General features: G+C 42.8%; 3 protein-coding genes across 5 annotated transcripts; 1 reads left to right on the top strand and 2 right to left on the bottom strand.

Moving 5' to 3' along the window:
* The first annotated feature begins 1,682 nt into the window (after nucleotides 1–1,682).
* On the top strand, nucleotides 1,683–5,246 carry LOC117843311 (uncharacterized protein At4g33100). The gene is made up of 2 exons (XM_034723881.2): nucleotides 1,683–1,971; nucleotides 3,288–5,246. The coding sequence occupies exons 1-2, from the start codon at nucleotides 1,777–1,779 to the stop codon at nucleotides 3,396–3,398; spliced, it is 306 nt and encodes a 101-aa protein (XP_034579772.1). The 5' UTR covers nucleotides 1,683–1,776; the 3' UTR covers nucleotides 3,399–5,246.
* Nucleotides 5,077–9,765, bottom strand: LOC117843309 (isochorismate synthase 2, chloroplastic). Of its 3 annotated transcripts, XM_034723878.2 has the most exons (15): nucleotides 9,543–9,761; nucleotides 8,977–9,434; nucleotides 8,663–8,780; nucleotides 8,444–8,560; nucleotides 8,230–8,376; nucleotides 7,786–7,860; nucleotides 7,638–7,706; nucleotides 7,078–7,196; nucleotides 6,910–6,967; nucleotides 6,691–6,801; nucleotides 6,491–6,575; nucleotides 6,240–6,337; nucleotides 6,019–6,111; nucleotides 5,842–5,934; nucleotides 5,077–5,387 (listed from the first exon to the last, which is right to left on the bottom strand). In XM_034723878.2, exons 1-14 carry the CDS (start codon nucleotides 9,618–9,620, stop codon nucleotides 5,848–5,850), a joined length of 1,713 nt encoding a protein of 570 aa, XP_034579769.1. In that variant the 5' UTR covers nucleotides 9,621–9,761; the 3' UTR covers nucleotides 5,077–5,387; nucleotides 5,842–5,847. The 3 variants fall into 3 exon arrangements, with proteins under 3 accessions (XP_034579769.1, XP_072148302.1, XP_072148303.1); XM_072292201.1 differs by lacking the exon at nucleotides 5,077–5,387 and having other exon boundaries at nucleotides 5,623–5,934; XM_072292202.1 differs by lacking the exons at nucleotides 5,077–5,387; nucleotides 5,842–5,934 and having other exon boundaries at nucleotides 6,034–6,111; nucleotides 6,491–6,541; nucleotides 9,543–9,765.
* A 643-nt stretch (nucleotides 9,766–10,408) lies between these two features.
* LOC117843310 (mitochondrial outer membrane protein porin 1) lies at nucleotides 10,409–13,750 on the bottom strand. Its single transcript, XM_034723880.1, has 6 exons — nucleotides 13,590–13,750; nucleotides 13,394–13,461; nucleotides 12,287–12,397; nucleotides 11,952–12,041; nucleotides 11,661–11,869; nucleotides 10,409–11,014 (listed from the first exon to the last, which is right to left on the bottom strand). Exons 1-6 carry the CDS (start codon nucleotides 13,633–13,635, stop codon nucleotides 10,708–10,710), a joined length of 831 nt encoding a protein of 276 aa, XP_034579771.1. The 5' UTR covers nucleotides 13,636–13,750; the 3' UTR covers nucleotides 10,409–10,707.
* Between the last annotated feature and the right edge of the window lie 1,250 nt (nucleotides 13,751–15,000).

Below are 15,000 nucleotides of genomic sequence, written 5' to 3'. Positions count from 1 at the left end.
TTGTGTGCTCAAACGTTGGTTAATACTTCAAGACACGATTGGTGACCGATTTGTCTATCACAATCATCATGCCCGGAAAAAGGGAGGAAAAAGCTGCTGAAATGAATAATCTATGGCCTTGTGAGCACAATCCGTGATTTGATCAGACACTGCTCCCGCTGCACCATGTGCTGCTGCTGGTTTGGTAGCTGCATTTTCTCTCGAATCAAAATTATAGAAAAATATGTTAAGTTCCAAGATAATAAATAAATAAATAAAGTTTTATGGAAACTAGTAAAGTAGATTTTTGTATGATAAAATTGTTGAAGTACGATTGTCCACTTTCCTTATCATCTTAATATTTTTGATTTAACCGGTTAGTGCATATAACTTAATATGGTATTAAAGCTAGAGATCTCGAGTTCGAATCCCTTCAGACATGATTAAAATACAATAATTGCAGCCGATACCTATTTTTCACGTTTGAGGTTTGAGTTAGCCTATATGTGAGGGGGAGTGTTAAAATATAATCGAGTTCCTATATTTTTCTCATCAACTTAAGCTTTGGCATTGATCTGGTTGGTGCATGCAACTTAATAAAAATAGATGACAATAATACTGATGGAATCACAAATAATGACAAATACATGAGCACTTCTTACATCAGACTAATAATCACATAATGCATACATCTTTTTTAACCATAACAATTTCAAAATCGCCAAATTTAAGCCGACCAACCTGAGAGTGCCATCAGGTAACTGAAATTAGAAATATTATTATGAGTCAACTAGACGGAGATCATTCTCTTCATCATAGAGTTAATGTAAGAACCAATTTTAAATGACCCTGTCCGTAGTCCTCAACTCCTCATCCTCGACAAGTCGACATGCATCTTCGTCCATACTCCCTCCGTTCCAAATTATAGGTCGTTTTGGCTTTTATAGATACATAGATATTATTATGCATCTAGACATAGGGTATATCTAAGTACATAACAAAGTTTATGAATCTAATAAAGTCAAAACGACCTATAATTTGGGACGGAGGGAGTATATAACATCTTCCTCTCATGCTATCAGGTCGATCACTTTCTCACCTTATCTTGCTTTTCTAATTATTATTCTCTTCTACTTTCTCCATTCCAAATTGCATGTTGTTTTACCTTTTCTAGATTCATATTTGGAATGGGAGAGTATTTTGGATTCAGGCCCTGTTTGGATACACCCTCCTAAAGATTAGGAGTTCACTTTTATGACACTTTTAGGACATGTGCATCCAAACATGGGTCCTAAAAGTGCACTCCTAAACTTTAAGAGGGCAATTTTCATTAGGAGGGCCAAGGGGTCCTAATGGATCCTATTTCTTCTAAAAGTGGTCATCAAGTCCCCCTTTACCCCTATTGGTCTCGCATGCATTAATGACGTGAACAGTGCAGGGGTAGTTTAGAGGAGTAATTGAGAGGGTAAAAATGATATTTTCCCTCTAAGGTTCTAAAGATTAATAGTCCATCCAAATATTCCTGCACTAAACTTAAACTTTAGGACTAGTAATTTGAGGGTACTTTAGTACACTACTAAACACTTTAGGAGTTTGTATACAAAACAGTCTGACTCCAAAGTAGACATCTTTTCGCATCGGCCCTGCAATGCAATTCCGCTTTCGTCCCCTGATACGTAAAGTGCAGGAATACGTCTTGGCAGTAGGCTCACGTCAAACCTTGACTTCCGCTTACGTGGTAAAAACTGAAAGGCAGGTTCGCGCAAAGCGGCGGCGGCGGCGGCGGAGCAAGTAGTCATGGTGTTCGGCCGGAGCAAGTCATCTTCGTCGGCGACGCCGTCGGCCCCCTCAAAGGCTGCGGCGGCGTGCTCGGAGCTGCGCGCGGCGTACCACGAGTGCTTCAACCGGTGGTACGCCGACAAGTTCGCCAAGGGGCTGTTTCAGAAGGACGACTGCGCCGACCACTGGCACAAGTACCGCGCCTGCCTCGAGGTAAACCCCCAGCCCTCGCCACGCCTCTCCTGTCTCACTCCTCTTGCTCGCCGTGATCCCACCGCGGGATCACGGATTGATCTTATTGCTGTGCTGGCTCGGTAAAGATCCAAGCTTTTCTCCCCTTGTTTCGTGGCGCGGAAGTTGTTCTTGGATGCGATGGTGCTCCAATGGGGGGACGTCACTGGATTGTGCTGCGCTTCTTTGATGAAGGGACTGCGTAATCCGCGCTGTTTTTGCAGTTTATACTGGGATTCTTCTAGGAGGCTTTGGATTTGGCAAGATCTGGAGAAGGGTGTTTATGTATAGATCTCGTTGGTTGTGTAGTTTCTGCGATGGGAGGACCATTTGCAGGATTCGCAGGCAACTTTTCATGAATCAACTAAAACCTTTTTGTATGCCTTCGCAGTTGGTCCAGGGTACCAAATTGATTATAGTAACATGAGTTTAGTTGAATGACTCATTAGCAGGCAAGCAAAGTATTCTCAACATAAACAAATAGTAATCCTTGAAAGTTGAAACGATAATGTTCTTCTGTTTTTGTCAAACAAATTCAGTGGTTTGCATACTATATATTGAATAAGTAATGGAGCGAACAATGTCCATAACCTGATTACCCTAGCACAAATATCAATGCTGTTTATTCCCCGAACTAGATGGTTATATCACAATAAGGCATAAGCCATATTATCAATATATATTTTCAACTATAGATAGAGATAGCCACCAACCAATTGTTGGAGTCGAATGTTAGGCAGTGAAATTGATGGACAGATTACTTGTGACATTGAAACTCAACCTGTATTTGTAATTTGTCTACTTCCCCTGAACTCTGTAATTATTTTATCAGCAATTAGCCTAACAATATATACATTTGTGATACAAAAGTAGTACCGTTAGCCACTCTGTTAGAAAGGCTTTCATGTTATAATACTTTTCTTGTTATAAATAATAATTTTGTTTAATTGCAACAGAAATTATTCCGAATGTAATTTTGAAGACCATGCCAAGTCGAACCACAGCTTATATTTTGAATAGAGGGAGTATTTGACTGCCATAGTGAACTAGTGATGTCCTGCATTTTTCAGAGTAGTTACTGTAATAGATGTTTTCAGGATTGCGTTTCAAATCTCTATCACTCTGAGGGTAATTGCTGTGTTTGTAAAATGAATCATGTTAAGCATGTGCCAAGCTTTCTTCAGATTTTACGTGAACACTTCTTCTTGTCACATTAACCTCTGACTCTATGTTCTATTCATATATGTCCTATTTTTGGCTCATAATGTCTGATTGTGCGACATTTTTACTGTTTGCAGGAACATCTGGAAGACAAGCATCTGAGGCAAATCCTACTGGACGCAGAAACTTCTGCGTTTTATGCCAGGCCTGAGGCTGATCCTCCCTCAGGACAAGGAGCTACAAAGTGACATTCTCTCACTAACCACATGCCATGTTTGACTTCACCCAACCAGAATATAGGGAACCTTGGTAGATGAACTAGAAACTCCTTGTATCTGGACACTTGTGAGGTCCCTGGATAATGTAACGTTTTAGAAGTTGAGCTGACACTTGATTACAAAGGGCCTGTTCGGCTGGACTTATAAGCCGGCTAAAAAGCTGAAACGGCTGATTTATTGTGAGAGAAAAACACTGTTCGGTGGCTGATAAGCCGGCTGATAAGCTGAAGCGAACAGAAAATTTTCCAGGGTCAGAGTCGTGTACTAGCTGGAAACACTGTACTAATTGAGGATAGGTTGAACACGTGTTTCACCAATGACTTTGCTTTTACCAGAGTTTGTTGAGTAACAGGGTTTCAGAGATGGTATGTTCTCAAGACTTGCTTTCCGACGGTGATCTTTGGGTTTCATCAGTCGTGACAGTGACATGGTCACTCACCCGACGTCAAGTGTGGAGTAGGCCAGTGTGCTGCGGTTGGAGCCTTGGAGGGAGAAGGAGCCTTCTTGTAACTCGTTTGAGCGCCCCCGGTGAGTGTGGCAAACGTCTCGAGTTGTAAAGGCCCTTCTAATTCTTTTTATGGGTGTTATATCAGTTATTTTGCATATTTACCAAAAAAATATTAAACTTTGCCCTGGGTAGCCCAACTTCGTGACCAACAAAACTATTTTAAACATGTGCACCCGTGCATCTCTAGGTACTCCCTCCGTCCTAAATTATTCGTTTTGGGTTTTCTAGATCCAGACATAGTATATATCTAGGTACATATTAAAAGTTATGTTTTAGCTGGTTCCAGTTTCCTGCCTTTGTGTTCTTGGTTTGGAGGTTGTGTACAGATTTGTGTAGCTTTGTATATGGTGTAGCTATCTACGTTTGCAATGCTCCAAGGTACATTCAGCTAGACTTTCTGTTTGTCCGTATGATAAGAGTTTCACCGAGTTTCATGAGTCGTGACATTGACGCGCATGGATTCCTTGTGTCCAGTATCGGATTCCTACAGACTTTCCATGTGTCCGTATAGTCAAAAGATGTCGTCATGGGATCAGCACAAACTTGTCCCTTGTCAGTGGATCACATAGGTCTGATCCTCTGATGTGGCGACAAGCAATCCTGAAAGTAAAAGCTATTCTCCCGGGAAACTTCCTGGCAATTGAGCTCACTGCTCCCCTTTCCCCTCCACTCTCCGGAGCAGCAGCGCTCTCCTCTCACCATCCATGCATGGCCAAGAAATCCAAGAGCCATTCTGCCAGAAGAGCTGCCGGTTCTTCTTCCTCAGCTGCAGGAGGTGATGATCGCGCGCCATGGCTCCGGCTGACGGCTTTCGCCGTTCTCACCGTCCACTCGGCCTTCTCGGCGTACCTGGCCAGGGACGACGCCAGGTTGGTGGGGCTGGTCGCCGTCGGCTACCTCCTGATGCTGGTGCTGCTCTTCTATGGTGGCCTGCCTCTGCCTGGGCTCCAGAAGAGAGACTAGCCAGCCAAGACGGCATATACTATCCCAAGCATGAAGTCCAGGTACCATGAGACTCTTTTTTCTCCTGGTTCTAGTTTGCTGCCTAGTTTTATCTAGATTTTGGAGGCTGTGTAGCTGTGTTTGTGTACGAAGCTGTGTATGTTGATGAATAAGGTTGTAGGCTTGTAGCTTCGTATGTTTACATGCTCCAAGATACATATAGTTGTATAAGCAACTGAACACCCAGTACAGGCTGGAGGGTTCAAGATATGCAGTTGTTGTACACTTGCACTAGCTGGGTTTTGTTACTAGTATTGTACATATACTGATCTCGAAATGCTTTCTACGGATGTTTTTACATTTTGCAACTTCCGAATCATCACACTCTGCTTAGGGGATAATCTGTTGGTGCCACCTTTCTGTCTGCTGGGCAAGTACTTGAACAAAGCAATAGTTTCTACAAGACAAAATCTCTCACCTTGGAACCTTCAAATCGAATCAAAATATCCCTGCAGAAGGAATTTAAGATCTTGAGAGACATGGATTTGTTTTGTGATGATCAGCACACCAGCACGATCGATGCCATAATAGAAATAGCCTGGAGATTGTCACTACCTCCATTCCATAATTTTGTATTGTTCTTATTGGATAAATTTACTATTGATCAATCCAGTGAGCATAAATTTGACATAATTTCATTGTACATGATCAAATACATACACGGACCAGACAAACATTGCAAAATGGAGGGAGTAATTTGTGATGTTTCAATTGCCAGGAGGTTTGTGCTGTAGATATATTCTATTACATTCACATGCTGATTCAATCAATGTATTTTCAGCACTACTGCTCCTCTGAATTCCATAATTACACAATTTCAATTGAATTCCTTCTAGGTTACTATCAAACAAATAAGGGGGCAATAACTAGCTAAAATGAATGCTGAACTTTGTGATGACTTACTAGTTACTACTTCTCTATTCGTATCACCGTTCCCATATTTTCAGCCTCTTGGTAGCGAATATGTTGTTGTTGGTACTGCAATAACTTTGCATACTGAAAATAACCCGAAAATCAAAAGCATTAGCCTCTCAATTAAAACTAAGTACACTGTTTATCACCATTTGAAAAAAAAGGTACCTGAGATGCTTTGAGATCAAGCTCATCCCATTCAAAAGATGGGTTTGTACCATCAACGATCCCCACACCGGCATACACTAAAGTGCTGTGACCCTGAAAACAGAGGAGATTTGTAACTGTGAGAAACGACAACTACGCAAATCTGGTAGAAGAAACTTAGAATCCCAGATGGCAACTGCGCAGTAAACTGTAACAACTAACAACTTTGCAGTTTTCCTTACTTTTCCAAGTAACGCTGACCTAATCCCAACCGCAAACTCGCTTTCAGCTCCTCCAAACCAACCAACAGGGCCGGCATACATTCCACGGTCAAAAATTTCTGCGAAAATATCACAATTTAGTATTTGCAATTCACTGTACTTACTGCATTATTCTTATTTCAGAGAGAAATTTGATACTCAATAGGCAGTTCTTTTTAGGAGATCTACAAATTAAGTCGAATTTTAATTGTATGAAATAAATTTAAACATACCATATTCTCGTATAAATCGGCGTGACTCTTCAGTGGGTAAACCACAAACAGCTGGAGTTGGATGAAGAGTATTTAGAATCTCAAACTGTAATGCAAGGATAACGAATCATTATTTTATTGCACTCTAAGAGTGGTTCGTGTTTCTCAACAATTACAAACAAATATATTCCTCTAAGTAGTAGAATCCAGTCATAGGTTACCTCGTCATCTTCGTTCCTTATTCTTGCAGCTAACTGTGCTGACAAATGCTGTACTCTTGGAAGTTTCCGAAGAGCCTTGCTGGGATGGACAACCACCTCATCGCATATCATCTGCAGATCAGATTACAGATGCTGGTTTAGTGAATTGAGGGGACCATCTGCCTCCCTGAAAAGCATTATGTATACTTTGAGCGTTAGTATTTCTAGAACTCAACTTGCCTCCAGCTTCTTCTTTATGCTGTCCCGCACTATAGTAAATTCAATATCCTCTTTGCTACTGCAAGAAATGTTGTATTAGTAATTGCTCAATTTCAGTACAAAGTATTTGACTCCACCCTGAACTCCTGAACCATAATACAGTCATGAATTCTAAGGAGCGAAAGGAACCTTAGAAGCAAATCCTGACCAATTTGAAAGTCATCTGCCCTTGTTTTCCCCCTTGCTCGAGTACCGGCTAAAGCCTCACTGGAAATGTTCAAGTATTTCCGGTGAAATAGTTGCTCTGGCTGTTCAGAATGTTTGCACAAAATTTACATTAGTTAATGTAAAATAACTAGAAGATATGCCTGACACACTTTTAATAAAATAGAAGGAAAAAAATCAAAGTATGCAGTTAAGACTATTTCTACTCCCTCCGTCCCAAATTGTAGGTCGTTTTAGCATTTCTAGGTTCATAGCTTTTGCTATCTACTTCCTCCGTTCTAAATTGTAGGTTGTTTTAGCTTTTCTAGGTTCATAGATATTATTATGCACCTAGACATACACTATATCTAGATGCATAATAATATCTATGAACCTAAAAAAGCTAAAACGACCTACAATTTGGAACGGAGGGAGTATCTAGATATACACTATGTCTAGATATATAGTAAAATCTATGAACTAAAAATGCCAAAACGACCTACAATTTGGGACGGAGTGAGTATGTAAGAATAGAGTAGACATACACTATTTCCAACAAATGCAGGAGCATCCGATGGCTGTATGCAGAATTGGTAAGCATTTGGGCCCTCAACCTGTATAGTTAAATTACAGAGTGACCTTATCATAGAATGGAATTGATTTGAAAACGACGAGCTATGGATAAAAGCATACCTTCAAGCAAGCTAGCAGTTCCACAGGATCAATGCAAGTATCAGTAATGTATCTGCTACACCTTGCCAATACAACCTGAACAAAACATTGGTAAATCCAATTTTTTTTGTCTGACAAGCTCTAAACAAACTAGAGAAAAAAAAGTGGAAAGATTTATACTTAATCCAATAACGGCGATATATTTTTGTCGTGGAGTTACATATAATCAATCATACATGAATAGTATTAATATTGAAAAGGTTGTCTGACTTGAAACCTAATTGGATCTACAACAATAACCTTTTGCATTATGTCAATTATATTTGTCTATCTCTTTGCGATGGGTGCACAGTTAAGAAATGGAGTCACGGGAGCACAGTTAACAAGCAATAATCCATAGTGTCAATTATACTTCTCTATTTTCTCGCTGTGGCATAGCAGTAAAGTTTACAAAAAAAATTTTACCTTTACCAAATCTCTTTGCCTCCCTTTGATCATCTGCAGAGCTTTAGTAACTGCAAGATCCCAAGATGCCTTGGTTGGGACATGGTTGAGACTCATGATGGTTGTCTGCAGGCTGGACTTGTTCACTTGTACAGAGCAAGGTGATATCTGCATAAAGTATAAGGCATTACTATCTTCTATATGGCAAAAAAACTGGATGGAGAAAAATGTGCACCTTCTGCAACAATGATTGGAGATCAGTCAGAGCGTTGTGCCATGTCCAAGAAAGCGAATCGTCCCACGCGATGGTCGTCGCAAGGACTGAGCTCTCCTCAAGCTCATTGATCTCAACCTATACAGTAGTTCAGATATTTCACAAAATTCAGAACACTATTATAGTGTCCCCTTCCGTTCCTCCTCTGATCTCGTAATTTATCAGTGGCAGACAACTTACTTGAGGAACAATGAAGTAAAATGAGCCATAGTCCTCCCATTCAACCGAAACATCGCTCGTCGCGTCGAAACGGATGACGCCGTATGCTCGAATCAGTGGACAGTCCCTTGAAAGAAATCTTGGTAGACAGACAAATTTGCAAACACAAGAAGCCAACATAAGACAATTTCAGTACCGACCATACCAAACACAGCCAATTCAGGAAGTAAGGTCATGCCCTTTTTGTTTGAAAACACAGATAAGAGATAAGATATAGCAGCATCATGTGGAAGCATCAATGCCACTGTACAAAAGGAATAGCCAACGGCGATTACCTCTTGATTGCGCGCCAATCAGCGAGGGAGAATGGCTCGGTCCCGCGGAAGAAGACCGCCGAGCCCACTCCCGCGACGCTCACCGGCTGCTTGCACTGATCGCTGAGGCTACCGTTGCCGTTGCTGCTGCCGCAGGCGGCGAGGGCGGGCGTGTCGGGCAGCGGCGCCCGCGCCGAGAAGAAGCAGCGTGGCAGCGCGGTCTGCGCGTGCAGCCACTCGACGGCGTCCACCCGCTGCGCGATGGGCACCTCGATGCGGATGATGCCGGAGGGCGCGGCTGGCGGCGCGCCGGCGCCCAGCGCGTCCACGGCGGCCCTGAGCTGGCCCACGGCGTCCTGCGGCGCCGGCGCGGCCGGCAGCGCCCGCGCCTCGCGCACGCACACCGCGCCGCGCTCCCCGGCGCCCGGCGTGCAGCCGTTCATGGACAGCGAGCACGACACGCGCGACCATCTCCCAACCTGTGCACGCGCGCCCACACAAGGAAAAGGCAAGATCAGCCATCGTCAGCGCGCGTCCCGGCAGCGTAAACGGAAGAGGAGAGGCCGGGAGGAAAGGAGAGAACGTGCCGTCGTCGCGGACGTCGGGCGGGCCAGGAGGAGGCGGCCGGGGGAGTAGAGCGACGAAGACGGCGGCGGCGGCGGCATCGGCGCGCGCGCTCGAGTGGCAATGCCGCGACGTCGCGGCGCGGTTCAAGCTCGTGGCCGGGCCTGCAGCGTCTAGCTAGCGTGAGGTGAAGGAGGCCAGACAGCACGGGCAGGGGAGTACGGCACACTGCACTGCGCGCGCGTACGTCGTGGTCGTGATTTGCGAGAAGGGATAAGAGAAGATTTGCATGGAGATAAGTGGCACAACCGTAAATTGGCATGGGTTCGGCCCACACCATGCTGCTATGTTTCGGAATCGGGTCTACCAAACTGGACCATGTACTTATTTTTATTACCAATGTTTTTTAAAAAATGTTGCAAAAAGAAGATATCACACCCACACTTGTAATTATTCGTTTGTCTTTTTGTTATTAGAAGAAACTAATTGGGTGATTCGGTCCAATTTTGAACAGTGAAGTCAAAGTTGCGGATTATTTGTAAACGGAAATTTAGAAAACAAATGTAAAACAAACGATAAACCAATGCACCATGAATTCTACCAATGCACCATGTAATGATAACTGCTCAAATGTAAACAAATTTGACAAACTCAGTACATCTTAGAGCTCCAGGGTTCTTAGATCAAACATCAAAGACTATAACTGGCACAATCACGTCTCACGAAACATACCAATCGGGCTAGCAGAAACGAAAGGAATGCAGCTTGGAAACAAAACCTCGCCACCCTCAGTTAACACGCAAAGTCTCAAACTCACAATCACGTCTTACAAAACGTACCACTTCAGTGCCAACAGTGACACGTCGCAAACTTGAATCTGCCAGAAACATGAAAACAACCAGCCGAGTGGCCATTGATTAAAGTAACATAGTAAACAAGTTCAGAATTCTACCGAGCATGAATTATTGTGAAGGTTGCTCATTTAACAAGAGTGCTACACCAATGACCGAAAAAAATCCTCAACGAAACATCGCAGTTCATGAAATCGATAGACTGCAACGACCAAAACATGCAGGGAGAGGGAAACCAAACTGTTCTGTTTTCCCCAGCTGACCTGGCCCCAATTTTCAGCTGGGAAGGAAGTACATCCCTGGGAGCTAAGAGAAAAAAAAAGGGACTTGTAACCAATCAGGGCTTGAGGGCCACTGCGATCCCGACCTTCGAGCTCTTCTCGATGGTCTTGGTGTCGACCTCAGCTGAGATGGTCACCAGCGACTTCGGCCTCCACTCGTGCTGGATCAGCGCGCTGGCCTTGCCGGAGTTGTTGAAGCGGGCCTTCAAGACAGTCAGTGGGTCCAGAGCGTGCTGGGTGCCGAAGGTTAGGGTGTTCTCATTGGTTGAGAAGCTGTGAGTCAGCTCTGCCCCAACAGCTGTGCTGGTCAATTGGCTCACGCTGTGGTAGTAAGCTGCGGTTAGGCTGTCCCCCTTGTTGTTCCTGCAAAAGAAAGTTGGATCAGTCACATGAAATTTGGCAGACACAGCACCGGAAACCCAATTGAAAATAAACAGGACTAGCTATATCTTTTGTTCTCGAACATGCTGGAGTGTTGCGAGTCATATATTAAGAGTCGTAGTTAAATCTGCTGTGGAAGCAACGATAGACCAGCACATGTAGGACATTAGTTTCGTTAGATAAGAAAATTATACATAGGGTGTTTTTTTCATTCAATTAGACAACTAAATTGCTCAGCATCAGCCACATTTTAGAGGCAGTGCCCAATATTAGCTATATTACCACCTGCTGAATGGAAGATGCCCAATTTGATTTTTTAAAATTATAAATAAAAATGCACTCGGTGAACTCTGTTTCTTCGACTAATTTTCCCTGTGCATACAATAATCTGAGTGGGTTAGAAGCTCTAGTTGCAAGGAATACATGAAGCAAATTGTAAATGTTGCTTCTTTTAAAATACTTCATTTGAGAAATGGCTCCAAGATAGATTGAAATCATGGTGACCAATATCTTAGTATTTTGACTAATTTTTGTGTGCTAAACCAGCTAAAGAACAGTTATGTGCTTTTAAATCACAGTTGAATACAGTGATTTAAATATATAGGATTACTACACTCTGAATACTCACAGGTTCAGGGATGCGATAAGGTCTTCATGAGTGACGCTCAGTCCAGCATTGTATTTGGTGAAGTTCCCAGTGGCGGTATCAAGTGAGATATCTGCACCAACTGCCAGAGCCTTGGTTCCAAAGGAGCCGGAGAGGTTGACTATAGGATTGGCAGTCATACCAATGCTTGCGTTAACTCCAGCATAATCATGCAAGTACTGAAGCTCAAACTGCAACCAGATACAAACAAATTAACACATTAAGCAAAAAGCATCCACTTAAGAAATCACTACCTGATGATTAGATGATTACCTTTCCAGATCTCTGATCAGGAACAGCAAAGCTCAAGATGGCCTTCAGTCCTGGTGTTGCAACCTCATCAATAGTAACCGTGGTAATAACCTGAAGAAAACGTGAACGCAAGCAATCAACTGGACATATCGAAAGTGGGGAATATACCAGAGCAACTAATTAGTTAAGAGTGCAAATTGTTGATCAACCACAAATAGCATGCTTGATGTTAGTTTGTTAGGCTGCATATATTAATCCAAGTGATATCATAAGAAATGAACATATTGCTGATCCTTTTCTAAGCATGGTATACCAGGCATTAGGTATATATAGAGAGAGAAAAGAGAGGTGTTTACATTTGAGTCTGAGTTTGCTTTCACATCTACGGTGATGTTCTTGTTCTTTATCTGTGACTGGATCTCACCAATAATCAGGTCAGCTTTCTTAGTGCTAGTAGCTGTGACAGCCTGCATGAACAAGCAATAGAGACCATTAAAATCGTAAGAAACAGTATGTTAGCCATAAACACAGGCAAATGAATGTAAGCATGTAAGCAGCATCTAAGCGAAAAATCAAAGCCTCAAAGGCACACAACAAGCCCCAACAGCACACATAATTCCAGATTCCAACACATCCCCAAAAATAACAAGATACAAAAGATATCATGAGTTGAAGAACCCAATTATGGAAACAGCATAACTAGGGTTCAATACCATCTTTTGTTTTGTGTTGGGAAAAGGCTCTAGTCAGGAGTTCTATACTTTGATTGCAGTTCCATTATCCCCAATAGATTTGGTTCAGAAAAAAAAAACACATTTTCCTCAGAATAGAAGACACCAAACAGCACTAAAAGACACCATGCTTGACAGCCCTAAGCTACCTTGCCAGTATTCAGAGTGCACATCACTCAACAACCGACTATTCAAACCACTGTCCTCCCACCTTGCTAACATGTGTTGCATCCCTTGATGATCCTGACACCAATTGCTTAGGTCAAGCTTGGTACTATTTCACATCACCACAATTTTTTTAGAACCACAAATAGGCTAGGCTAGTGAGCTACTGAACACCCAGGAGCTTCTCCCTACCAACCCCACTTCAAAATATGCAGTGAAAGAGCAACACGAGCAAAACACAGGTTGCTGAGTTACAGCGTCAAACGCACAAGCAGACAAAAATACTGTAAAGCACAGCTCATAAGCAGGTCCATGCAGGAACCTAATCTCATGTGCTGACGGTCATGCCCGCCTAAATCCCGCAGCCCATCGCTAAAGCCGCGTCATAGGTTTCAAACCATACAGATGAATCCAATATAGATTATGAACCCACCCCACACGGTTTCATCAATCCGATACATTCGAGTCGTAATCCATCTGACCAAAGCACGGCACAAGGCCCTAGCACCAAGGACCGAGAACAGGGGAGGGGAGGAGTGCAGGGTGGAGAGGAGGCGGGGCACTTACGACGCCATTGGAGGTGTAGGTGGTGAGAGTGAACTTGTGGTCCGTCTGGTAGTCCCTGTACAGCAGATCTGTGAAGAAGGCGCACCGAAAACAATCAGCAAACCGACCAAAAACACCAGCCAGCGAGTTCAACCCCCGAGCGTGGAAGGAACACGGGGGGAAAGAGGGCGGAAGGAACGGACGGGCGGGCACCCACCCCTAGTCTTCTTGCCGATCTCGGTGTAGAGGCCTGGCCCGACCATCTTCTCGTCGGTGGCGGCGGCGGCGACGAGGCGCGGCGGGCGTGGGGGGTTGGGGAGGATGATTGGGAGGCGGCTGATAGGGTGGAGGAGAGGTGTGGGGGAATAAAGGCGGAGAAAACCACGGGGCGGCGGCTGACGCGTGGGCCCGGTTAAACCCTAGTTTATTTCGTTTCTGTTCTTTTCGCTTTCCGCGTTCCTTTTTTGAGCTCTCTGCCTCTGGGTTTCACACGGGCCATTGGCTAATCTGTTTTTTTTTAAAAAAAAATAGCCATTGGCTAATCCACAGTAGGCTTCTCCATCCAGTTGAACAAACTGTAGCCGTTTTTTCTATGGTTTTGAAGATACCCAGAGTGTAATTTTAAATTATTGCCACCGCTTTATTTTATTTTATTTTTTTTTGCAAAACTCCATACCAGAAATTGTTTCTAAATTATATATAATTTTGATTACTATTATAAATCCTAAGAGCACCCCAGAAATTACACAAGCTCACTCTCTCTCTCTCTCTCAACATAGATTACATTGTGAAAACACAACTTCAAACATTAAAATAAAAAAGTTTGTGCTATTGTATCAATGATGTTTTTTTATATGTGTTATTACTTTTGTGAAGTTTACACTAGCCAATAGCCACCATTGTGAGTTATTACCGTATCAATTTTAATGTCGAAACTTGCTCGATCATACCACTTGAAAACGGTTCGCTAGTGATATAAATAAAACAAATTAATTATGTAGAGTAATAAGATAAGTCCAAATATATCATAAACAATGGTAGATACGGGTATCTAAATTGACACAACTGCATAAATCTAATTCTCCTAAACATTATATCAATATGGCATCATAGTTCACCAAGTTTGTTCGCCAAACCAAAATATACCATCTTTTCCTTGCATGCTTTTGAGTATATTTTCCTTGAGCTTAATAAAAAAATAAAATAAATTTGACACTGCTTAAGCCCAAAGTCCTCGTGCAGTCGTGCTTAACTTGCCATATCCTCTTCTAGGAACTAGCAGATAAAATGGCTGATTGACCATGTTATGTGTTGCTTTTATTGTGTCTTTAGCATTTTGAAATGTGGCCAAGCATCCAAAAGATTTATTCTTTTCGAGCCGTGCTGTTTGCAAGTCTTAAACACCTCTCTGTCGAGCATAACGGGGTTGAATTGTTACAAAGAAACATGTCGGATCAACTGGTTTACATGTATGATTGGATTTTATTATTGCTAATGTTGCTTAGCTGGATGGTCTGATTCTATTTTCTTAATAATTGGATTGCGCTTAACAATCGACAGTACTGCGAACATCCACTTTTTGGAGCTATTGCCAAGTAAAACAAGAATACAAAATTGGTATAGTCACA

The sequence above is a fragment of the Setaria viridis genome, chromosome 2 (genome assembly GCF_005286985.2).
Source record: "Setaria viridis chromosome 2, Setaria_viridis_v4.0, whole genome shotgun sequence".
Taxonomy (NCBI): Eukaryota; Viridiplantae; Streptophyta; class Magnoliopsida; order Poales; family Poaceae; genus Setaria; species Setaria viridis.
This window is presented reverse-complemented; position numbering and strand designations above follow the sequence as displayed.

Coding starts and splice junctions, on each gene's coding strand:
- LOC117843311 (XM_034723881.2), top strand. CDS start 1,777: ATGGTGTTCGGCCGGAGCAAGTCATCTTCGTCGGCGACGCCGTCGGCC. Junction 1,972..3,287: donor AGTACCGCGCCTGCCTCGAG/GTAAACCCCCAG, acceptor TACTGTTTGCAG/GAACATCTGGAAGACAAGCA.
- LOC117843309 (XM_034723878.2), bottom strand. CDS start 9,620: ATGCCGCCGCCGCCGCCGTCTTCGTCGCTCTACTCCCCCGGCCGCCTC. Junction 6,968..7,077: donor GGTCAGGATTTGCTTCTAAG/GTTCCTTTCGCT, acceptor CATTTCTTGCAG/TAGCAAAGAGGATATTGAAT. Junction 6,338..6,490: donor CCGATTTATACGAGAATATG/GTATGTTTAAAT, acceptor ATATTTTCGCAG/AAATTTTTGACCGTGGAATG.
- LOC117843310 (XM_034723880.1), bottom strand. CDS start 13,635: ATGGTCGGGCCAGGCCTCTACACCGAGATCGGCAAGAAGACTAGGG. Junction 11,870..11,951: donor CTGATCAGAGATCTGGAAAG/GTAATCATCTAA, acceptor ATCTGGTTGCAG/TTTGAGCTTCAGTACTTGCA. Junction 11,015..11,660: donor CTTATCGCATCCCTGAACCT/GTGAGTATTCAG, acceptor TTTCTTTTGCAG/GAACAACAAGGGGGACAGCC.